The sequence below is a fragment of the Cnephaeus nilssonii genome, assembly GCF_951640355.1.
Source record: "Cnephaeus nilssonii genome assembly, chromosome: 24".
NCBI lineage: Eukaryota > Metazoa > Chordata > Mammalia > Chiroptera > Vespertilionidae > Cnephaeus > Cnephaeus nilssonii.
Genome location: NC_137095.1, coordinates 3,478,973 through 3,504,883, shown reverse-complemented (window position 1 = coordinate 3,504,883; position 25,911 = coordinate 3,478,973). Strand labels below are relative to the sequence as shown.

General features: G+C 45.8%; 1 protein-coding gene and 1 pseudogene across 2 annotated transcripts in view; both read left to right on the top strand.

Annotated features, from left to right (window-relative positions):
• Positions 1–2,352: 2,352 nt before the first annotated feature.
• On the top strand, positions 2,353–3,048 carry LOC307095055 (neugrin-like; the record flags this gene model as incomplete). The annotated part of the gene is made up of 1 exon (XM_079764220.1): positions 2,353–3,048. One exon carries the CDS (start codon positions 2,353–2,355, stop codon positions 3,046–3,048), a length of 696 nt encoding a protein of 231 aa, XP_079620346.1.
• A 3,338-nt stretch (positions 3,049–6,386) lies between these two features.
• LOC307094820 (protein SET-like) overlaps positions 6,387–25,911 on the top strand; it is a 671,772-nt pseudogene continuing 652,247 nt past the window's right edge. The window contains exon 1 of the transcript in view: positions 6,387–7,124. The product of the transcript in view is annotated as a protein SET-like (transcript). The remainder of the gene's footprint in view (positions 7,125–25,911) is intronic.

Genomic DNA, 25,911 nt, shown 5'->3' with positions numbered 1-25,911 from the left:
GCAGTACAGAAGTCTCTGAGGCTCACCAAGGAGTCTCCATTCCTCCTGAGAGAAGAAAATGGCCACATGCTCAACGTTCATATACCGTCATAATGGGGACAGTACAGCCCACAATCTGATTCACTCCGAAGGTCCCAACTCTGTCATATTGCCACCCTCCACATCACTCTGCTCTCTCCACTCCACACACCAGAGAAGATACCAGGGCTTCATCCCATGAAAGTCACTGTCATGTTATATTTCTACCGATATTTGGTCTTCCCACAATAAAGGCAGTTGAGCAGGTAGAAGATAACTGACCTCTGGGATTCACATGTGCGCCACACTTCCTCTTGATAGTAGAGTGGGTGTCAAGAACATAAGGTAGGAAGACATGTCGGCCATACAGGGAGGGTGAGTGATTTGGTACTGATCTTATCAGGAAATACCTGTGTAGTCCCTCAGATTGTTCCTCAAAGACACCAAAAACATTGTGTCAAACTTCACCCTTACAACCACAATCCCAGAGTGCTGAGGCCATAGCTTTGTATCACCTGCTGCACATAGTTCTTTGAACAACACTTCTCTCACACTGCTTCTTTCCCAGAGGCACGACTTCAAAGGTAACACAAATTTGCATTGGCGAGGACAGGTTGTTTCTTAATCACCTTATTTTCCAAATTTATAGATCACCATCTCCATAATCCATTTCTCTCTTACCCTTCTCTCTTACCCATGCCCATGGAGAATTTCAAGCCTGGGGAACACTGAGGTATATTCTCATTCCTGATCATCAGTGTGTCACCCCCAACTACAAAAGGCAAGTGGGTACATAAATGTCATCCAAGCCCTGAACATGGCAGGTGGCACCAAAACATCACCCTTTCCAGGCATTATCCAAAAATCACCCTTATTTTATCGTCCAGACTCCACCAGAAATGGACTCTCCCTACTTTCACTTTTATGTCAATGTCACGGTGCTCTGGCCATGAAGTCACACTCCCTCTCTAAGTGCTCATCACTCTTCCTGCCACACCACTCTCACACCTGCACTGCTACAGTCCTGCCATCTGTAATCATCTCCTCACCCTCTTACTTATGATTCAGCATGTGTGGTCAAGAGAATGCTTGCCAAATTCAAACAGGATCAAGTACTGCCCAGACTCTGACAGTCCACACTCATAGAGGCAGCCTTGAGTCCTGCTGTGAAGGCCTCTCTCCAGGACTGTTTTTCCCTTAAATCTAACCTATGAAGAACCACAGTCAGATCTCAGATACTCAGACCTCCCCTCCCCTGGTGCTGTAGGGTTCAATGGGGTCAGGCTGAAAGAAAGCAGTGAGCAGAGAGGAGTCTGGGAGGCGCGGATGCCCCACCCGGCCTGATGGTGCTCAACAAGCCTCAGACACATCCTGCACAGCAAGGACCCTGCCTCCCAGGCCTCCTCCTACTCACCACGAGTGGGCTGAAGCCTGTGAGTCCTGGAAGAAACTGAAAAATTCAAAATGCCCGCCAGGAGGAGGAAGGCGGAAATCCCGCCCCTAACCAGATGCACTGAAACAGTGTCCTTTAGCTCCGCCTACGTGGTCGCATTGCTTTCTGGGTAATGTAGTTTTCTCAAACGCCAAGGGGAGGGCTAGCATCCCAGCCAATGACTGGTGAATAAAGGTGATGTGGTTCAGCAAGTGGCCCTGGGGAAGGACAAGATGGGGGGAGAGGCCTGGTTAACTGGAACAGACTGGAAGATCTCCCAGGAAAGGGCTGTGGGAAGAACCGGGAGAGATCCCCCAAAGAATATATGCACAGGCGAAAATGGGAGACATCAACGATCAAAAAGTCATATTAAATTTAAAAAATATATATACTATAGCCCAGCTGGTGTGTCTCAATGGTTGAGCACTGATCTATGATCCATGAGGTCCTGGTTGTAATCCTGGTTAGGGAACATATAAATCGAGAAAATTCCTCCATGGTGGGGCCCAGAATTTGAGAGACATTTTCCTCTGGACCCGCGGGTAATAAATGTAACTCCATCTCTCTAAGTATTGCTTGGTTCCTCTCCAGTTTTCTGTAACAGTACCGGCTCCCTCATGGGCCCTCAGCCTGAAGCAGGGCCTAGCTTCTTCCCTCATCAGAAGCGCAGGGGCAGGTGTTGGCCTCCTATGCGACCACGGTCCCTTCACCAGGGACGTATTTCATGGCCTTTTAGAGAGCTCGCCTTGCTCAGGGGCTGCTGTTGTGGGTGTTAGATTTCCCAGGGCAATGAACACAGAGACCAGGGCTGGGCGCTCCCTGTTTTAGCTGAGACGCTTCAACCACCCATGTTGCTCCCACGCATGGCTTCTGTCATTGGTTCTCTCCCCCAGCGCCCTGAGATGACAGAAAAAGCCATCCTGTTCCAGAAAATTCAGAGGCAAATGGAGCCCCGAGGGGCCCCGCCCAGGACTCTGACCAGGGAAGCCAGGGAGCAGATCCGGTATTTACATGAAGGATTTCCAGAGGCCTGGTCAGTTCCCAGATTGGCTGAAGGCTTGGATGTGAGTTCCGATGTGATCAGAAGGGTTTTAAACAGCAAGTTTGTGCCCACATTGGAGAAGAAACTGAAGCAGGATCAAAAGGTCCTTCAGAAAGCTGGGCTTGCCCACTCGCTCCGCCAGCTTCCAGGCCCTGGGGTTGCTTGGGAGCTGCTTTCTGCAGGCCGCCCTGTGTCAGGAGCTGAAGCCTCATCCCAAGGCCACGGTCACAGCACAGCTCTGAGGGTGACAGAACCGAATACTCAGAGTACAAACACACTGAGGAGACGGATGGGAAGGAATAAAGGAGTCCAGAGCCTGGATAAGGAATGCTTTGTGCCTGTGGCTGCAGCCCAAGGTCAGCACAGAGAGCTGCAGAAGTACTCCACCAGTGGTTGTGAGGGCGCCAGAGGCACTGACAGCGATGCATTGCCAAGTGCGAAGGAGCTCCAAGCATTGAAGGCAAGAGAACTGGGTGAGCAGGACTTCAGCAGCAAGGTAGTGCAGAGGGGGCGAGAGTTCTTTGACGACAATGGGAACTTCCTGTACAGAATTTGAACTGGAGCCTGGCTGGTGGAGATGTCATGTAAAATACAGCTGAGCGAGCAGAATGGAGCTGTCTGGATTTCTGTGTGTGGATTGTCCACCTGGAAATGATGAGCCTGAAAATGGAAGGAGCCGCTTGGATTTCAGTCTGACAAGGGACGGTGAACTTCACAGGGCAAATGTGTATGCGGGCAGCGTGAATAACAGGCTAAGTGTAGTCTAGCTCCTGGAGCATGGCTCCTGATCTGACCATGTGGATATTCAGTACTTACCCTTCTTGCTTAGGCTTTCTATGTGTCGAAACCAGCCTGTGTCACATATGTTAGCAGTTTGTTGTCTTTACAATATGTGTATGGGAGGAATTGAAAAGTGTTCCTTCTGATATCGTTTACTTCTTGATTAATGAACACTAACAGTTCTGGAGCTGCTTAGTCAATTGGTTGTATTCATTTTCTGCAAAGTAAAGTGGAATGCACCAAGAAAATAAGTATATACATATATGCATAGTCCATGGACATAGACAATAATGTCCTGAGTGCCTAGAAATGGTGGGGGCAGGGTAGAGGGAGGCAAAGGGGGATGAGGATGGGGAAATTGGGTCTATGTGCAATAGAACCAACAATAAAAAAGATCGTTTGCCCACATGGCATGGCTCAGTGGTTGGGCATGGACCCATGAAACAAGGTATCTCTAGTTGGATTCCAAGTCAGGGCACTTGCCTAGGTTGGGGAGCTCCATCCCTGTAGGGTGCATGCAGGAGAGAGCTGATCAATGATTCTCTCTCATCATTGATGTGTCTCTGTCTCCCTCTCTCTCTAAAAAAACAATGAAAAAAAAGAAGAGTGTTAAAATTGATTTTATTCAACAACACCAATTTGAGTGAAGACCATCACGTTTTCTCCCAGGTCCTCTAAGCAAAATCATGCCTTGGTCTGTTGTGTAGAGGATGTCCCAGGCATACCTGTGTTCAGGAACAGGAAGCAGCCGGAGCAGGTCGACCTCACCTTGGTCTGTAGTGTTAGAGTTCATTACTTCATGTTCGAAAAGATTTCACTGACCAAGTTCAGAGGATTTAGAGGGTACATCAATTGAAACTGGGGATAATGAAAAAACGTAGGCCTTATGATAGAACAGGAAGCAGCAGAGATAGAACAGGAAACAGCTGGCTCCTTTGACTCTGTAGAAACATTGTGGGAAATAAATGAGCCAAAGCGAGGCTGCTGGTAGCTCACTGGGCATTCAGAGGAAAGGAGGCCTTGAGCGCAGATTCAGGGGTTAGGCCAGGACGAGCTGCCACTGCTCATTGCTACCCTGGTTGCAGGTTGTGTGGGATCCCTGAAAATCTTAGGAGAGCCGGGCAAGCGTGGTTCAGTGGTTGAGTGTTAACCTATGACCCTGCCGGTTACTGATCAATTCCTGGTCAGGACACATGCTCAGGTGGTGGACTGGATTCATATTGTAGTGCATGCAGGAGTCAGCCTATCCGTGATTCTGTCTCATCATTCATCTTTTTCTCTATTCCCCCTCCCTTCCTCACTGAAATCAATAAAAATATACTTTTGAATGTATAGTTTAAGTCAATTACACTTCCATCAAAGTTTAAGAAATTATTAAAACTTGCCACTTTCCATTATTTTACTATTTTATCATGAATGTTCTTGAGTATATTTGTACCTAATGCACCAGCATCCTCTCTAATAAAATGGTAATATGCAAATTAACCATCACTCCGCTACATAAGCCACGCCCACCAGCCAAGCCACGCCCACCAGCCAACCAGTGTGAGTATGCAAATTAACCCCAATCCAAGATGGCTACAGCCACAGAGAGCAAGGTTTCCCAGGTAACAGAGTAAGCCAAGCTTTCCATAGCCGTTGCAGGCCTAAGCCTCCACTCAAGCTACACAGTTTCAATTATAGAAGGTAAACAAATTCAAACAAATGGCAGCAGAATGGAGCTTGAAAGAGCAGGCCAGGGTTGCCACCAGCAACAGGGGAAGCAAAGCTTTCCGCACACCCTGGCCGGGCTCACCTGCTTAAGGCTACAAAGTTTCAATTGTAGAAGGTGAATTAACTGCCACAGAAATGGCTGCCGCCCCGGAGGGAGCAGCAGGCTTGGCTCCGCTCCAGGCTACAAAGTTTCAATTGTAGAAGGAAAATAAATTCCAGATACCAGGGCCTCCGCTTGGGTTGCCAGGGGGTGTGGCCGGCCTGCAAACCACCACAGGCCCCTCGCTCAGGCCGCCCCACGCCCCAAGGGAACCCCCACCTGATCCGGGACACCCTTCAGGGCAAACCAGCTGGCCCCCACCCGTGCACCAGGCCTCTATCCTATCTAATAAAAGAGTAATATACAGATTGATCATCACTGCAACACACAATATAGATGCCCCCATGTGATCAAAGATCCTGCCCCCATGTGGACACAAGATGGCCACTACAAGATGGCCAGCAGGAGAAGGCAGTTGGGAGGCACCCGGCCTGCAAGGGAGGGCAGTTGTGAGGTACCAGGCCTGCAAGGGAGGGCTGTTGAGAGGGACCAGGCTTGCAAGGGAGGGCAGTTGGAGGTGATCAACCCTGCAGGAGAGGGCAGTTAGGGGTGACCAGGATGGCAAAGGAGGGAAGTTGGGGGCAAACAGGCTGGCAGGGGAGCAGTTAAGCATCAACCAGGCTGGCAGTGGAGTGGTTAGGGGGCGATCAGGCTGGCAGGCAGAAGCGGTTAGGGGCAATCAGGAAGGCAGGCAGGCAAGCAGTTGGGAGCCAGCAGTACTGGATTGTGAGAGGGATGTCCGACTGATGGGATCGGGCCTAAACGGGCAGTCGGACATCCCTCCAGGAGTCCCAGATTGGAGAGGGTACAGACTGGGCTGAGGGACAACCCCCCGCCGTGCACGAATTTCGTGCACTGGGCTTCTAGTGTTTGTAATAAAATATAATGATGTGCTACTGAAATATCCTAGCAGGCCCAGGTTCAGTGCCAACATTTTGTCATTTTGAAACTAATCATGATGAGAGTATTTACCACCAGGAATAAATGCTGGAGAATGTTAGCAACATAGATTTAACTTAAAAGTGTATCATGCAAGTGGGCATTAAATTGTGCATAAGATAAAATGTGAGAAAAACAATTTTCCTTCCAGTATTCAAAACATACTTTATTGTTCCAAATGGAAAAGAAACCAATTGAGTCCCTAAGGAATGGGGGAAGTGAATAGAGATGTCTTAGATGCTGAACTCCCCTCCTATTGGTTAAATCCTAAATTCATTTGAAAAATTGAAAAAGTGAGTGCTCAGCGCACCTTTGAGCATGGCGACTTCCCATTGATCAGATCCTAGGACTTGCCTCACAGCATGGCCCCCAAATGCCAGTCCTAGCTCCCACCTCAAACAAAGAAACCGAAACTGGCTCCCGCCCCCAAGCAGGAGAAGAAGCCGACCCCTCCGGACGTGCTGAAAAGAGAAAAAGAACAGCAAGAAGCAATTGAACATATTGATGAACTACAAAATGAAATAGAAAGACTTAATGAACAAGCCAGTGAGGAGATTTTGAAAATAGAAGAGAATTATAACAAACTCCGCCAACCATTTTTTCAGAAGAGGTCAGAATTGATCGCCAAAATCCCAAATTTTGGGATAACAACATTTGTCAACCATCCGCAAGTGTCTGCACTGCTTGGGGAAGAGAATAAAGAGGTGCTGCATTACTTAACAAGAGTTGAAGTGAGAGAATTTGAAGATATTAAAACAGGTTACAGAATAGATTTTATTGTGATGAAAATCCTTACTTTGAAAATAAATTTCTCTCCAAAGAGTTTCATCTGAATGAGAGTGGTGATCCATCTTCAAAGTCCACTGACATCACATGGAAATCTGGAAAGGATGTGACGAAACGTTCAAGTCAAACACAGAATAAAGCCAGCAGGAAGAGACAGCATGGGGAACCAGAAAGCTTCTTGACCTGGTTTACTGACCATTCTGATGCAGGTGCCGATGAGAAAGGAGAGGTCATCAAAGATGACATTTGGCCAAATCCTTTATAGTACTACTTGGTTCCTGACATGGATGATGAAGAAGGGGAAGGAGAAGAAGATGATGATGCATGCACGAATTCATACACTGGGGATATATATATATATATATATATATATATATATATATATATATATATATATATATATTACAGCTTGTTTTAAATCAATTACACATATATCAAACTTTAAAAAATGTTTAAAACTTATGTTTCCAATTATTCAGCTGCTTAATTATGAATGTTCTTGAGCACATTCATTGCTACTGTATCAGTATGCTAAAAATCTATTTATATGAAAGGCTAAGCAACCGCCCAACTTCCTGACAGGTAGCTATGACCTGCATTGACCACTAGGGGGCAGACGCTCAACACAAGAGCTGCCCAGTGAGTTGTGGTTATTTGACAGCAGTGGTTCCCAGGTAACGCACCCCAGAACCAGAGAGGAGGGAGCCTGATCCTGGGTTGTGTCACCCAAGAACTGCCCTCTCGAAAACCAGGACACCTCGGGGGATGTCGGAGAGCCTGTCTCAGCCCAATGTCCACAGGCCAGGCCCTCATTTTGAAAGGGAGAAGGAGAGAAACAGCAATCATCTACCTCCTGCACGACCACTCCAGGGGATTCAGGAAGGCATGTGCCCTGCCCTGGAATCAAACCAGTGGCTGAGGGACCCCACACATTACACAGATGCCCTTCAAGCGTCGGCACCGCCGGCCAAGGAGGGACTGTGAGAGGTTGGCACTAGGGAGTGTGGGGCCGATCTCACCAAGTCCCGCCCCACCACACACTTCCGGATTAATTTAATTTCAATGTGCACGCATCCATGTACCTGGTCACCAGTAAAATATAATGATGTACTACTGAATTATCTTATGTCCATGTGCTATGCCATCATTTTGACAGTTTGAATGTGGTGAAATTGTCAACTACTGCTAACCTAGACTTCACTTAATGAATTATTAAATGCTTAGACTTAAAGAACACTGGTGGAGGATGTTAACAATGCAGATTAAACTTTTAAGTGTATGGCACAAGTGGGCTGTAAATAGTACAGAGGGTAAAAATTGAGAAAAAGTATATTGTTTTTAGAAATCAAAAGCAAGAATTCCATATGGCAAAGAAGTCACTGGAGTCATTGAGGAATGAGTGAAATTCAAACATATGTCTTAGAGGCTGCACTATCCTCCTATTGGTTAGGATAATGAATTGACTTTACAGTAGACAAAAATACTGAGCAGATATTTTAACAAAGGAGATAAAGACAATGTAAAGAAATGCATGAGAAATGATCACCATCAAACATTTTTACAGAAATGGAATGAAAACAAAAGCAAGTTAACAATACTCGCTGATAGGGCTCATATTTAAAAAGATGAACCTTCACATGTGCTGGCAGGGTTGCAGAAAAATGGAATTTTCATTACTGTGGGTGGGTCGGGAGGCACAGTGATTGACCATTTTAGATCACAGTTCCCCAGATGTTAAAATATAACACATTCACTGACACTGGAACAGTTTGGTAAGTGACACATACACCTGTAGAAAGAACTCAACACAATATTCCCAACTGTTTTATTTATAAAACCCCAAACATAGAAATCACTGAAACCATAGGCAGCTCAATAGTTAAAGTGGTTACCGATAGAATACAATATTTCCTGGAAATAAATATTTACATAAACATTAGTGTCGAATCTCAAAATATCTGTGTAGCATGAAGGAAGACAGTGTTTCTTAAAGAGAATATACTTTTTAATACCAATAAAATAATGAAATATATGAACTACTCTATTGTACAGGAAGGTAAATCAGTGCCTGCATGGAGGGCTGGAGGCAGAAAGATTACAAAAGGACTGGAGGTAAATCCAGGGTGTGGCAAAGTAGGTTTAATGCTGTTGCTACTGAAAATAATACAATAATTAATAAAGAAGAACACAAAATATAAACTCTCCATGGCCACTGTGCCTCATTTTCTTGGGCGTGATCACATTAACGGAAAGCCACTAGTTTGATTCCAGGTCAGGGCACATGCCCAGCTTGTAGGCTGGATCCCCAAAGTTGGGCATGCAGGAGGCAGCTGATCAATCATTCTCTCTCATTGATCTCTCTCCCTTTTTCACTCTCTCTCTCTGAAATCATAAAATTATATCATATAAAAACCTATTGCCATCAAATTCAATAGGAATGCTGACTACATACAAAAGACATCCTGGGACAGATTTCAGGGTTATCCTTCCGCTACCTTTGACTTCTTGCCTGTTGAGCAACTACATTATGTGAACACCCTAGAGCGGCCAGGGAATACACAACACCATTAGATTATTCTGCCTATGACGTCAGCTACACGGAACAGTTTTGGAGGTCCTGTAATGTCTGTACATAAAGGCCACACAAGCCACAGTCCCCAGAACATCTGTGGCCTTATGTTCAGAAGAGACACTTGTCACCTAATTTCCTGCAGGCTTTCCCACTCACTATTGAAACAGTGTTTCTGTCCTCATTGTGATTCTTCCTCAGAGACTTACAACAAATGACACCAGCCTATGAAATGTCATACTTCCTCGCACTTGTCTCCTTGGCAGTACATGGAGAGCAGGTTCCCTAAACATTGCTGAGGCTGATGTATTACATACTGTGAACAGAGAACATGGTTCATATTGGTCACAGAAGCAGAGCAAAGGTCTCCTCTTCAGACTGACCTTTGCCCTCACCAATAATCAAGGCACTAGGCTGAAAATTAAATGCACAAAGTCAAGTGGCCTTTCCTTTAAGGCCACGGGCTGCAATAAGTAATAAGCCAACATTCGACAGAAAGTGATTTCCGGACATTATGTTGTCTCTTTCAAACCACATACAGTTTTGGATAAACACAATAGCTATTCATCTCTACATGCTGAAAGATCACATTTGTGTTTGCAAATCATCTGTGGCAATGAATAAAACCAAAATTAAAGGTACAAATGTAAAAATACCTTTAAAAAGATTCTAAACTAGAGAACAGGAGAATAAGGGGTTTGCAGGTTGGTGAATAAGAATCCCCCAAAATTTATCAAACCATAATGTGCGTACCACTATGTCCATGAAAGAGGTGGCACTTCTTAGCTGAGAAGGGGTGCTTGGGATGAATCCTGGGTCAGGTCCATTTTCTCGTCACAGAAAAATGAATGAAGATACTGCCAAGAGCGTGGAGGAACCATAATTACTTCCAGCAGAAGTGAGAACACAGAATACATTCCCCTGAGCACCCAGGGATGGTGACCGATGCTCACTCCTCAGGTGAGTCAGGTGTTAGAGGTGAAATCTCTTCAGCGACAAAGAGACAGTGACATCATTTGGGTGGTAGGTTTGGGCATGTTAGCAAGTACAATGCAGCTCCTTCAAGTCTCACTTGTACCTCAAATTTATGAGGAATCTAGCAGAGTGTATGTTCCCATAAAAGGGGTTTACATTCATGGAAAGGGTCTCATAGAGCCCCTTAAGTGTTCTTATAAAAAGCGAGAAAAATAAACCATTCCCTGCACATTTATGGCTTTTCTCCAGTGTCAACTCTGCGGTGTTTAGTGAGGGAAGCCCTTTCACTGAAATGCTTTCCACATTCATTACACTCATATGGCTTTTCTCCAGTGTGAACTCTGTGGTGTACATTGAGGTGAGACCTTTGACTGAAATGCTTACCACATTCACTACACTCATATGGCGTTTCTCCAGTGTGAACTCTGTGGTGTATAATGAGGGTAGACCTTTGACTGAAGGACTTCCCACAGTCACTGCACTTATGCAGCTTTTTTCTAATGTGAACTCTGTTGTGTTTAATGAGAGCTGGGCTTTCACTGAAGACCTTCCCACAATCAGTACACTCACAAGGCTTTTGTACAGTATGAACTCTCCCATGTTGTAGGTGGTTAAATATTTGTCTGAAGACTTTCCCACATTTATTAGACTCATTAATCATATCTCCAGAGCAGAGACCTTTCTGATAAGCAACTTTCTGTTTCTGGCTGGCAGCTGTTTCACATTCAACCCACTGGTGATGTCTTTTTCCACTGAGACATTCCTGTGAACTCTCATTGTTACTGTGTGGCTCCTCAGTGTTCAGAGTGGCCTGGTGCTGGAGAAGCCCTGTGGTGGCTGCGGAGTCCACCCCAGCCTCAGTACTAGCTTCAGGCACCCCAGAGAAGTAAAACCAGCAAGTTGTCACACGCGAAGCTCTCTCCATATCTTCTTTCCAGGGCTTCTCTCCACAGGCATCCTTCTGCTGCTGGTGAGGGTTTGCACTGAAACACAAGTATCTCACACATGCATCACTTAAGGACACACTCTTCTCAAAGTATGCCACTTGTAACTCAGTCAGGTGCAAAATATATTTTAACACCGAGAAGCACGGCGTACACAGATGGGTCCTCTGGGTGGCTGCAGCTGTCTTGGAAGCCCTGACCTGAGAGTCTCCTACAGATACACTGTGTTCAGAGTAGGCCTCTCCATCATCCATTTTATGCCAAGGACCTGAAAACAGAGGAATGATGCGGAAATGAATGCTGACTGTGGTGACAGAGGGAAGTCCTTTTATAAAACTGTGTTGCACATAATACATTGGTCTCATGCAACTGGCTGAAAATAGAAGACCTGAAAGATGAACTAATAAGATGCAACTGTGAAGTTCTTGACCACTGAAGATCACAAAACAAGAAAGACTTCAACAGAAATAGAGCAAAAACATGGCAAGCACCACACGGAAGAGAAGCGGACTGTCCAGCTCATTCTGCTGCTAACAGCATTCAGTAGATCTTCTCTGCTGGTGACATGGGCACGCTGTGCAGAAGGTTGGTTACAAGTAAAATTCAATAAACAAGTAGCTGGTGTTTGAGGGGAATTTAAGCATGAATGTTCTCCTTATAACACATGCATAGGTCCATGTAGTAGTATACTGCAGAAAGAGATGTGCAGAGGAATAGGTGATGTAAAAAGGACACAAAGGCGAAGGTAGACAATGCTAGGAAGCCACCGATGAAATGACAAGTCAGCAAAGTGTCAAGTGTGGAAAAGAAAGGTACAAATGAGGTGTGCCCATTGGAACCTGCACCAAACACTGTTGGACAGGAGCAGGTTTCTGGTATAATCTGAACACCATCCTTACGTCATACCTCCCCCCAGTTGCTACTCAGCCGGGCTAAGCATCCTCTAGGACCATCCTGCATGTTCATCCTGGAGAAACCCAGGTTTCTCCCTGCACCTCCTTTTCTAGAAGTATGTACAAACTAAATATTCTGAGTATCAATGAAAAGACAACAGAGGTGAGCTGCCATCACTTGCCCATAGCATTCAGCTTGCAATAGTATCCAGGGAAGGTAATATTACAAACAATAATTGGAGGGTCTTACAAGAACAGCCCCTGATTCATGTATGTAAAGAAGATAACTGACACGGGGTCTTTATCGACAGGAAAGGTGCAGAATTGGAAGCCGTGGATCTGAATAGAGTCACCCTCCCTGGAGTGGAAGAACAGGAGGGACCCATTAAGCGGTCTGTAAGACTGCTGACACCCAGACACTTCCTGCAGTTTCTGAGGCAACTGGTGTCAGGGAGGTTCCTGGAGTCTATTGCTCAGGGCTCTCTGCACAGCTCAGCACTGGCAGCCACAGCCCATTTGACAAGACAGTGGGGGAAATGAGCTGAGCCCATGGTCTGTCTTTGAGAGAGAGAGTGCTAAGTCTGGGGAAAAAATAACGAGTGGGCATCACATCAGGACACTGGGAGAATGTGAAGGTCTTACCTATGAATGATACAAGTGCAAACATTTCCAGCATCACATCACAGTACAGACCTCTCTGAGCCTCATCAAGGATCTCCCACTCCTCCTGACAGAAGGCAATGGCCACGTCCTCAAAGTTCATATTCTGTCATAATGGGCACAGCACATCCCATGATAAGATTCTCTCGTGAGATTCCAAGTCTGCCATACTACCCACCCTGCACATGCATATGCTCCCCTACTCCCCACATCAGAGAAAAAAGCAGCCCTTGGTCCCATTAAGTCGATCTCTCCTTATATTCTTACTGATGCTGTGTCTTCCCACAACAATAAAGGCAGATGAACAGATACAAGTTACCTGTGCTCTCATCCTCAAATAGGAGTCACACTGCCCCCTTTCAATAATAGTTGGTGTCAGGAACATAGGGTAGAAGGAGATGTTGCGCATATGGGAATGTGATGGATTTGACTCTGGTCTTGTCAGGCAATACCCATGTTGTCCTCCAAATGGTCCCTCCAAGACACCAAACAACATGGTAATGCCCATTGCACTTCTGACTCCAAGTTTGTTGAGGCCAGTTTGCTGAGGCCATCACTCTGCATTACCTGCTGCCCATAGTTCTTTGATCCACACTTGTCTCACACACCTTATTCCCAGAGGCACAACTTCACTGGTAACACAAATGAGCCATGAGGAGGACAGGGTGTTTTCTAATCAGCTTCTTTCCCAAAACTCTTGTTCACCACCTCTGGAATACATTTCTCTCTCACCCTTCTCTCTTCTCCTTGCCCCATGCCGGTGGGGATTTTCAAGTGCCGGTGACACTGATGTATGCTGTCTCATTCCTAGTGTTCACTGGGTCAGCCCTCAACAAGAAATGGCAGGTGGGCACATATATGGCCTCTAAGCTCTACACTTGTCATGTAGCACCACAGCAACCCATCCTGTTAGAAATTATCCTAAAATTCCCCATATCCTCTCTAATAAAATGGTAATATGCAAATTAACCATCACTCCGCTACATAAGCCACGCCCACCAGCCAAGCCACGCCCACCAACCAATCAGGGCGACTATGCAAATTAACCCCAATCCAAGATGGCTACAGCCACAGAGAACAAGGTTTCCCAGGTAACAGAGCAAGCCAAGCTTTCCATAGCCGTTGCAGGCCTAAGCCTCCACTCAAGCTACAAAGTTTCAATTATAGAAGGTAAACAAATTCAAACAAATGGCGGCAGAATGGAGCTTGAGAGAGTAGGCCAAGGTTGCCGGCGGCAACAGGGGAAGCAAAGCTTTCCGCACACCCTGGACGGGCTCCCCCGCTTAAGGCTACAAAGTTTCAATTGTAGAAGGTGAATTAACTGCCACAGAAATGGCTGCCAGAGCCCCAGGCTTGGCTCCGCTCCAGGCTACAAAGTTTCAATTGTAGAAGGAAAATAAATTCCAGATACCAGGGCCTCCACTTGGGTTGCCAGGGGGCGTGGCTGGCCTGCAAACCACCACAGGCCCCTCGCTCAGGCCGCCCCACACCCCAAGGGAACCCCCACCCTTATCTGTGACACCCTTCAGGGCAAACCAGCTGGCCCCCACCCGTGCACCAGGCCTGTATCCTATTTAATAAGAGAGTAATATAGAGATTGATCATCACTGCAACACACAATATAGCTGCCCCCATGTGGTCAAAGATCCTGCCCCCTGTGGACACAAGATGGCCACCACAAGATGGCCAGCAGGGGAGGGCAGTTGGGAGGCACCCGGCCTGCAAGGGAGGGCAGTTGTGAGGGACCAGGCCTGCAAGCGAGGGCAGTTGAGAGGGACCAGGCTTGCAAGGGAGGGCAGTTGGAGTTGATCAACCCTGCAGGAGAGGGCAGTTAGGGGTGACCAGGATGGCAAAGGAGGGAAGTTGGGGGCAAACAGGCTGGCAGGGGAGCAGTTAAGCATCAACCAGGCTGGCAGTGGAGTGGTTAGGGGGCGATCAGGCTGGCAGGCAGAAGCGGTTAGGGGCAATCAGGAAGGCAGGCAGGCAAGCAGTTGGGAGCCAGCAGTACTGGATTGTGAGAGGGATGTCCGACTGCCCGTTTAGGCCCGATCCCACCAGGATCGGGCCTATACGGGCAGTCGGACATCCCTCCAGGAGTCCCAGAATGGAGAGGGTACAGGCTGGGCTGAGGGACAACCCCCCGCTGTGCATGAATTTCGTGCACCGGGCTTCTAGTCATATCATAAAGACACCATCAGAGATGGACTCCCCTTTCATTCATTTGTACGTCATTGTTAGTGTCCTGCCGCTTTGCTTTTAGTCCCAGGGACCACACTGATGTCATCATCCCCTGTGTGTGACTGTGCAGCTCAGCCCGGGTTCCCCACCTGCCACACTGACATAGAGGGCACCTCCCATACTGTTCTCTGGGTCACAGCATGCTCTGCCCTCAAGAGAACCTTGGCTGCTTGTCCTCACAGGTCCCTAGGCTGTGCTGGTGTTCAGATGTGTGTGGACTGACTAGGTGATTAAAACATATATATTGATTTCAGAGAGAGAGAAATCGGGATATATATATATACACACACACACTAATAAAACAGTAATACACTAATTCAACTGGGAGACCTTCCAGATATCCTTCTGGATAAAGCCTGGGGCTTGGCTGTCCTGTAAACCATCCCCAAACGACCCTCAGCCCTTTGCCCCGCCGGCCCTCACCCATGCACCAAGCCCCTATCTATACTAATAAAAAGGTAGTATGCTAATTAGACCAGGAGACATTCCGGACATCCTTCCAGACAAAGCCATGGTGGCGCGGCTAAGGCAGAGGCAGTTAGGGGTGATCAGACCAGGAAGGGAGGGCATTTGCAGGTGATCAGGCCAGGAGGTAGGGCCAGTTAGCCGGCGGCGGGGGGCAGTTGTGAGCACGCAGGCTGGGAGGGGGACAGTTGGGGGCAAAAAGGTCGGCAATGGACAGTTGGGGGCAAGCAGTCCAGGAGGGGGCATTTGGGGGCAAGCAGGCCAGCAGGAGTGGAAGCTGGTGATGAGCTTCCTGGTGGGGTGGGGGGGGCGGTTGGAGGTGAACAGGCCGGCAAGGAGGGCCAGTTGAAGGCGAGGCCAGAGTGGCGGGATAGTAGGAGCGAGCAGGTCAGCATGTAGAGTGGTTAGGGGCGATCAGGCAGGAGGGCAGGTGAGCGGTTAGGAGCCAGGGGTCCTGGATTGCAAGAGGGATATCCTACTGCTGGTTTAGGCCTGATCCCACAGGGGATCCCAGATTGGAGAGGGTGCAGGCCAGGCTGAGGGACATTCCTTCCCTGCCCCATGCACTAAATTCATGCACTGTGCCAGTAGTATATATACACTTAGTGGCCTGGTAATTTTGATCTCTGAATGCATAATTATCTGGCCACTCAGTATATATCCTATATAATAAAATGTTAATATGCAAATTGTTGCCTAGACCCGGAGTTCAACCAGCAGGCATGCTGGACAACTGCCCATGTCCCCTCCCCCTGGTCAGGTTGGCCGGATCCCACCCATGAACGAATTCATGCACTAGGGGTCTAATATATATATATACCCACTGAATGGCCAGATTATTATGCATTCAGAGATCATAATAATCTGTCCACTGTGTGTGTGTGTGTGTGTGTGTGTGTATAAAGAGAGAAATAGAGAGAGATCTATTTTTTGTTCCATTAATTTTATACATTCTAGTAATTGATATATATATAGTAGGACTTCGGGTTATGTCGGAGATCTGTTCCTATGGCGCAACATAATGCAATTTTCACTGTAAGTCAAAACCCACCTACATAAACACCTACGTCACTCACATGGCACACATACACAGCAGAAATGAAGTGAAACAGTAAAAAAATTTCAAAAGGAAAATAACAATTCCTGACCTTTACTTGTGGTAAATAAAAATAAAAAGCATAAAGCACATACGTACATATAAGGGTAAATACTGGATTATCCTTACCTTTACTACTGTTGTTGGCTTGCACACTGGACGTTGCAAAGTGTGGAAAGACAGGCTTACACTAGGCTGTTGCGGGGATTAGGTTTGAGAGTCAGAACCTGCAGAAGATGCATGTGATACTGCGTCAGGGGAGTCCGGAGAGGCAGAACCTGCAGAAGGTGCTGGAGATCCTGGGTCAGGTGAGTCTGGAGAGGCAGAACCTGCAGAAGGTGCTGGAGATCCTCGGCCAGGTGAGTCCAGAGAGGCAGAACCTGCAGAAGGTGCTGGAGATCCTGGATCAGGTGAGTCTGGAGACGCATATGAGGTAGAGGGTACGGGATGTGTTGCAGGCCTCTCCACCTTCTTAAAATAATGTTCGAGGCTAGTCTGCAAGGATACCTCTTCTTGTCCTCCCAAATCTCCTTGTAACACCGCAGGCTATCCATGACCCCTCTGGCAACCTTAGTGTACCTGTCTCTGTTGGGGTCCTGAGCCTCAAATCTTGCCAAGGCTTCCTCTATCATGGCAAAGGCCCCTGCTAATTCCTTGCTTGTAAATCTCCTGGGCTCTGGGGTTGGTGTGTCTTCCTCTTCAATGAACTGCTGTTTCAGGTGAGTGTGGTCCTCAGCAGATACCTCCTCTCCATGAGACGCCAGCAGCTCTGTGACACCCTCAGCCTCCACCTCCAAATCAAGCTGCTTACTCAACTCAACAACATTCTTGATGACAACCTCCACTGAATTCTCAAAGCCATTGAAATCATTCACAAACTGGGGACACAATTTTTTCCAAACAGCATTCAAGTTCGTCTGCTTAACTTCATCCCAAGAATCAGAAATGTTTTTTACAGCAGCAAGAACATTGTAAGATTTCCAAAAGTCATTGAGAGTCAACTCTTTATCCTTCTCCGTTGCCCTAAAAGCCATAGCAAATGTCCCTCGGAGGTAGTAGGCCTTGAAAGAGGCAATGATACCTTGGCCCATAGGCTGTAAAAGGGAGCTGGTGCTAGGTGGAAGGTAAACCACCTTGACATTTGGATGAAAGTCATTCAAATTGGCAGGGTGACAAGGGGCACTGTCCAGCACTAGCAACACCTTAAAGGGCAGCCCCCTTGAAGCACAGTAGTCCTTGACTTCTGGCACAAAATGGTTGGTGAACCAGTCCTCAAATACGCTGAGGGTCACCCATGCCTTCTTGTTAGATTTCCAGATGACAGGTAGTAGACCCTTCCATATGCCCTTGATTGCCCTTGGATTCTCGGCCAGACACACCAAGGGCTTCAGCTTGAAGTCACCAGCAGCATTAGCCCCAAGTAGCACACTCCATCTTTCCTTGCTGGCTTTACGGCCTGATGCTCTCTTCTCCTCCTTGCCAATATACTTATGTGTAGGCATACGCTTCCAGAACAAGCCTGTCTCATGCACATTAAACACTTGTTTATCACAGTAACCTCCCTCCCTAATTATCTCAGCCAACGCACTAGGAAAATCACCTGCTGCTTTAGCATCATCACTAGCAGCTTCCCCTGGCACCTTAAGATTATGCAAATTAGCACGATCCTTAAAACCCATAAACCAACCTTTGCTAGCCACAAACTCTTTACTTTCACTCCCTTCCCCCTTTTCTTTTTTCAAGGCCTCAAACAATCTTTCAGCCTTCTCCTGAATCAACATCTGGCTAACTGGGATACGCCGTTGATACTGCTCATCCAACCAAAGCACTAATAATCTTTCCATCTCAATAATGAGACCACTACGCTGCTCTGTAACCACAGTTGATGTCATAGGAGCAGATCCTTTCACATGTTCAAGTATATGCTTTTGATCCTTGATGATTGTCGAGACAGTTGTAGGACTTTGGCCATACGACCGGTCGATGTTCCTAGGTGTTTCGCCCTTTTCCGAGCGTCTTATTCTGTCTCCTTTCACTTCCATTGTGAGGGCTTTCCTTCTTTTTGTAGCACTGTCATCAGAAGAATCTGCCTTATGCTTAAGAGCCATAAGAAAGGGCAGAAAGTGTTCAAAATAAAAATACAAACAAAAGAGAGCGAATGAAGCACAATCCAAAACGGCTTATAAACAGCAACTGAATGACAGCATCTTCCTTGTATAGCGCCACGTGATGACTTATTCATCCACTCCGCTGGCCAACTGGTTCCTGGGTGAACTTCGTGCAAATGCCTTACATCGACAGACAGAACTTTTTTTTATATATAAATAAATTGCAGATGGCGACGTAATCACAAAACAAGGTATGTCGTGTCCGAAGTAACCCGAGGACTGTCTGGAGAGAGAATGAGAGAGAGAGAGAGAGGCATCTATTTTTTGTTTCATTAAGTTTATACATTGTTTGATTAACTCTTGTAATTGATGTGACCAGGGTTGGAACTTGCAACCTTCCGTTATTGAAATTATTCGCTGACCCACTTAGCTGTTTGGCCTTGGTCACACATATGTGACATTTTAAGTAACAACCCAATAATGTACCTGAGAATAGATAGATACCAAAACCATCATGATGACTTAGATAGTGGTGGAAGGCTAGAATAGCATTCATGGGATTTCAAGAACGCTGTGAGCGGAGAGGAGTCTGTCAGGCAAGGAGGCCCCACCCGGCCTGATGGTGCTTAACAAGCCTCATTCACACCCTGCACAGCAAGGACGCTGCCTCCCAGGCCTCCTCCTACTCACCACAAGTGGGCTGAAGCCTATGAGTCTTGGAAGAAACTGGAGTGGTCAAAATGTCCGCTGGGAGGAGGAAGGTGGAAGTCATGCCCTAACCGGATGCACTGAAACAGTGTCTTTAGCCTAGCCTACGTGCTCGCATTGCTTTCTGGGTAATGTAGTTTTCGCAAATGAGAAGGGAGGGCTAGCATCCCAGCCAATGACATTGGTGAATAAAGGTGGTGTAGTTCAGCAAGTGGCACTGGGGAAGGATGATGAAGAAGGGGAAGGAGAAGATGAGGATGCATGCACGAATTCATACACTGGGCCTCTCTCTCTCTCTCTCTCTCTCTCTCTCTCTCTCTCTCTATATATATATATATATATATATATATATATTAAAGCTTGTTTTAAATCAATTACACATATATCAAACTTTAAAAATGTTTAAAACTTACGTTTTTCAATAATTCAGCTGTTTAATTATGAATGTTCTTGAGCACATTCATTGCTACTATATCCCTATGCTAAAAATCTACTGATATGAAAGGCTAAGCAACAGCCCTACTACCTGACAGGGAGCTATGACCTGCAATGACCACCAGGGGGCAGACGCTCAACACAGGAGCTGCCCAGTGAGCTGTGGTTACCTGACAGCAGTGGTTCCCAGGTACCGCAACCCAGAACCAGAGAGGAGGGAGCCTGATCCTGGGTGTGTCACCCAAGAACTGCCCTCTCGAAATCCAGGACACTTCGGGGGATGTCGGAGAGCCTGTCTCAGCCCAATCTCCACAGGCCAGGCCCTCGTTTTGAAAGGGAGAAGGAGAGAAACAGCAATCATCTACCTCCTGCACGACCACTCCAGGGGATTCCGGAAGGCATGTGCCCTGCCCTGGAATCAAACCAGTGGCTGAGGGACCCCACCCATTACACAGATGCCCTTCAAGCCTCGGCACCGCTGGCCACGGAGGGACTGTGAGAGGTTGGCACTAGGGAGTGTGGGGCCGATCTCACCAAGTCCCGCCCCACCACACATTTCCGGATTAATTTAATTTCAATGTGCACGCATCCATGTACCTGGTCACTAGTAAAATATAATGATGTACTACTGAAATATCTTACGTCCATGTTCAATGCCATCATTTTGACAGTTTGAATGTGGTGAAATTGTCAACTACTGCTAACCTAGACTTCACTTAATGTATTATTAAATGCTTAGACTTAAAGAACACTGGTGGAGGATGTTAACAATGCAGATGAAACTTTTAAGTGTATGGTACAAGTGGGCTATAAATAGTACAGAGGGTAAAAATTGAGAAAAAGTATATTGTTTTTAGAATTCAAAAGCAAGAGTTCCATATGGCAAAAAAGTCACTGGAGTCATTGAGGAATGAGTGAAATTCAAACTTATGTCTTAGAGGCTGCACTATCCTCCTATTGGTTAGGATAATGAATTAACGTTACAGTAGACAAAAATCCTGAGCAGACATTTTAACAAAGGAGATAAAGACAATGTAAAGAAATGCTTAAGAAATAATCACCATCAAACATTTTTACAGAAATGGAATGAAAACAAAAGCAAGTTAACAATACTCGATGATAGGGCTCCTATTTAAAAAGATTAACCTCCAAATGTGCTGGCAGGGTTGCAGAAAAATGAAATTTTCATTACTGTGGTGGGTAGGGAGGCACAGTGATTGACCATTTTAGATCACAGATCCCCAGATGTTAAAATATGACACATTCACTGACACTGGAACAGTTTGGTAAGTAACACATACACCTGCAGAAAAAACTCAACACAATATTCCCAACTGTTTTATTTATAAAACCCCAAACATAGAATTCACTGAAACCATAGGCAGCTCAATAGTTAAAGTGGTTACCCATAGAATACAATATTTCCTGGAAATAAACATTTACATAAACATTAGTGTCGAATCTCAAAATATCTGTGTAGCATGAAGGAAGCCAGTGTTTCTTAAAGAGAATCCACCTTTTAGTACCAATAAAATTATGAAAAATATGAAGTACTCTATTGTACAGGAAGGTCAATCAATGCCTGCATGGAGGGGTGGGAGGCAGAAAGATTACAAAAGGACTAGAGGTAAATCCAGGGTGTGGCAAAGTATGTTTAACATTGTTGCTACTGAAAATAATACAATAATTAATAAAGAAGAACACAAAATATAAACTCTCCATGGCCACTGTGCCTCATTTTCTTGGGTGTGATCACATTAACGGAAAGCCACTGGTTTGATTCCAGGTCAGGGCACATGCCCAGCTTGTGGGCCGGATCCCCAGAGTTGGGCATGCAAGGAGGCAGCTGATCAATGATTCTCTCTCATTGATCTCTCTCTCTTTCTCTCTCTTTCTCTCTCTCTCTCTCTCTCTCTCTCTCTCTCTCTCTCTCTCTCTCTGAAATCATACAATTATATAAAAAAAAATTTGCCATCAAATTCAATAGGAATGCTGACTACATACAAAAGACGTCCTGAGACAGATTGCAGGGTTATCCTTCCTCTACCTTTGCCTTCTTGCCTGTTGAGCAACTACATTATGTGAACACCCTAGAGCGGCCAGGGAATACACAACACCATTAGATTATTCTGCCAATGACGTCAGCTACACGGAACAGTTTTGGAGGTCCTGAGAATGTCTGCACATAAAGGACACACAAGTCACAGGCCCCAGAACATCTGTGGCCTTATGTTCAGAAGAGGCACATATCATACAATTTAGTGCAGGCTTTCCCACTTACTATTGAAACAGAATTTCTGTCCGAATTGTGGTTCCACCTCAGAGACTTACAACAAATGACACCAGCCTATGAAATGTCATACTTCCTGGCACATGTCTCCTTGTCAGGATATGGAGAGCAGGTTCCCTAAACATTGCTGAGGATTATGTAGTACATACTGTGAACAGAGAACATGATTCATATTGGTCACAGAAGCAGAGCAAAGGACTCCTCTTCAGACTGACCTTTGCCCTCACCAATAATCGAGGCACTACGCTGAAAATTAAATGCACAAAGTCACGTGGCCTTTCCTTTAAGGCCACGGGCTGCAATAAGTAATAAGCCAACATTCGACAGAAAGTGATTTCCGGACATTATGTTGTCTCTTTCAAACCACATACACTTTTGGATAAACACAATAGCTATTCATCTCTACATGCTGAAAGATCACATTTGTGTTTGCAAATCATCAGTGGCAATGAATAAAACCAAAATTAAAGGTACAAATGTAAAAATACCGTTAAAAAGATTCTAAACTAGAGCACAGGAGAATAAGGGGTTTGCAGGTTGGTGAATAAGAATCCCCCCAAATTTATCAAAGCATAATGTGAGTACCACTATGTCCCTGAAACAGGTGGCACTTCTTCGCTGAGAAGGGGTGCTCTTGATGAATCCTGGGTCAGGTCCATTTTCTCGTCACAGAAAAATGAATGAAGATACTGCCAAGAGCATGGAGGAACCATAATTACTTCCAGCAGAAGTGAGAACACAGAATACATTCCCCTGAGCACCCAGGGGTGGTGACCGATGCACACGCCTCAGGTGAGTCAGGTGTTAGAGGTGAAATCTCTTCAGCGACAAAGAGACAGTGACCTCATTTGGGTGGTAGGTCTAGACATGTTAGCAAGTGCAATGCAGCTCCTTCAAGTCTCACTTGTACCTCAAATTTATGAGGAATCTAGCAGAGTGTATGTTCCCATAAAAGGGGTTTACATTTATGGAAAGGGTCTCAGAGAGCCCCTTAAGTGTTCTTATAATAAGTGAGAAAAATAAACCATTCCCTGCACATTTATGGCTTTTCTCCAGTATGAACTCTGAGGTGTTTAGTGAGGTGAGACCTTTGAGTGAAATGCTTCCCACATTCACTACACTCATATGGCTTTTCTCCAGTGTGAACTCTGTGGTGTTCAGTGAGGGCCGCGCTTTCACTGAAATACTTCCCACATTGACTACACTCATATGGTTTTTCTCCAGTATGAACTCTGTTGTGTCTAGTGAGGTGAGACATTCGACTAAAATGCTTACCACATTCACTACACTCATATGGCGTTTCGCCGTGTGAAGTCTGTGGTGTACATTGAGGTTAGACCTTTGACTGAAGGACTTCCCACATTCACTACACACATTTGGCTTTTCTCCCGTGTGAACTCTGTGGTTTTTAATGAGGGAAGCCCTTTCCCTGAAATACTTCCCACAGTCACTACACTCATATGGCTTTTCTCCAGTGTGAACTGTGTGGTGTACAGTGAGGTCAGACCTTCGACTGAAATGCTTACCACATTCACTACACTCATATGGCTTTTCTCCAGTGTGAAGTCTGTGGTGTGTAGTGAGGTTAGACCTTTGACTGAAAGACTTCCCACAGTCACTACACTCATATTGCTTTTCTCCAGTGTGAAATCTGTTGTGTGTAATGAGAGCACGGCTGTCTCTGAAGACCTTCCCACAATACATACACTCACAGGGCTTTTCTACAGTGTGAACTCTCCCATGTTGTAGGTGGTTAAAGTTTTGTCTGAAGACTTTCCCACATTTATTAGACTCATTAATCATATCTCTGGAGCACAGACCTTTCTGATAAGCAACTTTCTGTTTCTGGCCGGCAGCTGTTTCACATTCAACCCACTGGTGATGTCTTTTTTCACGGAGACATTCCTGTGAACTCTCATTGTTACAGTGTGGCTCCTCAGTGTCAAGAGTGGCCTGGTGCTGGAGAAGCTCTGAGATGTCTGAGGAGTTCACCCCAACCTCAGTACTAGCTTCAGGCACCCCAGAGCGGTAGAACCAGCAAGTTGTCACAAGCGAAGCACTCTCCATGTCTTCTTTCCAGGGCTTCTCTGTACTGATTGTGGGAAGGTCTTCAGAGAAAGCCGTGCTCTCATTAAACACAACAGAGTTCACATTATAGAAAAGCGGTATAAGTGTAGTGACTCTGGGAAGTCCTTCAGTCAAAGGTCTGCCCTCACTAGACACCACAGAGTTCACACTGGAGAAAAGCCATATGAGTGTAGTGAATGTGGGAAGCATTTCAGTGGAAGGTCTGCCCTCACTAGACACCACAGAGTTGACACTGGAGAAAAGCCATAAATGTGCAGGGAATGGTTTATTTTTCTCACTCATTATAAGAACTCTTAAGAGGCTCTATGAGACCCTTTCCATGAATGTAAACCCCTTTTATGGGAACATACACTCTGCTAGATTCCTCATAAATTTGAGGTACAAGTGAGACTTGAAGGAGCTGCATTGTACTTGCTAACATGCCCAGACCTACCACCCAAATGAGGTCACTGTCTCTTTGTCGCTGAAGAGATTTCACCTCTAACACCTGGATCACCAGAGGAGTGCGCATCGGTCACCACCCCTGCGTTCCCAGGTTAATGTATTCTGTGTTCTCATTTCTGCTGGAAGTAATTATGGTTCCTCCAAGCTCTTGGCAGGATCTTTATTCGTTTCTCTGTGACTGGAAAATGGACCTGACCCAGGATTCATCCAGAGCACCCCTTCTCAGCTAAGAAGTGCCACCGGTTTCAGGGACATAGTGGTACTCACATTATGCTTTGATAAATTTGGGGGGATTCTTATTCACCAACCTGCAAACCCCTTATTCTCCTGTGCTCCAGTTTAGAATCTTTTTAAAGGTATTTTTACATTTGTACCTTTAATTTTGGTTTTATTCATTGCCACTGATGATTTGCAAACACAAATGTGATCTTTCAGCATGTAGAGATGAATACATACTGTGTTTATCCAAAAGTGTATGTGGTTTGAAAGGGACAACATAATGTCCGGAAATCACTTTCTGTCGAATGTTGGCTTATTACTTATTGTGGTCCGTGGCCTTAAAGGAAAGGCCACGTGACTTTGTGCATTTAATTTTCAGTCTAGTGCCTCGATTATTGGTGAGGGCAAAGGTCAGTCTGAAGAGGAGACCTTTGCTCTGCTTCTGTGACCAATATGAATCATGTTCTCTGTTCACACTATGTACTACATAAGCCTCAGCAATGTTTGGGGAACGTGCTCTCCATGTCCTGCCAAGGAGACATGTGCCAACGAGACATTTCATAGGCTGGTTTCATTTGTTGTAAGTCTCTGAGGTGTAACCACAATGAGGACAGAAACACTGTTTCAATAGTGAGTGGGGAAGCCTGCAGGAAATTAGGTGATAAGTGCCTCTTCTGAACATAAGGCCACATATGTTCTGGGGCCTGTGGCTTGTGTGTCCTTTATGTGCAGACATTCTCAGGACCTCCAAAACTGTTTCGTGTAGCTGACGTCATTGGCAGAATAATCTAATGGTGTTGTGTATTCCCTGGCCGCTCTAGGGTGTTCACACAATGTAGTTGCTCAACAGGCAAGAAGTCAAAGGTAGAGGTAGGATAACCCTGCAATCTGTCTCAGGATGTCTTTGGTATGTAGTCAGCATTCCTATGGAATTTGATGGCAATATTTTTTTTTATGATATAATGTTAC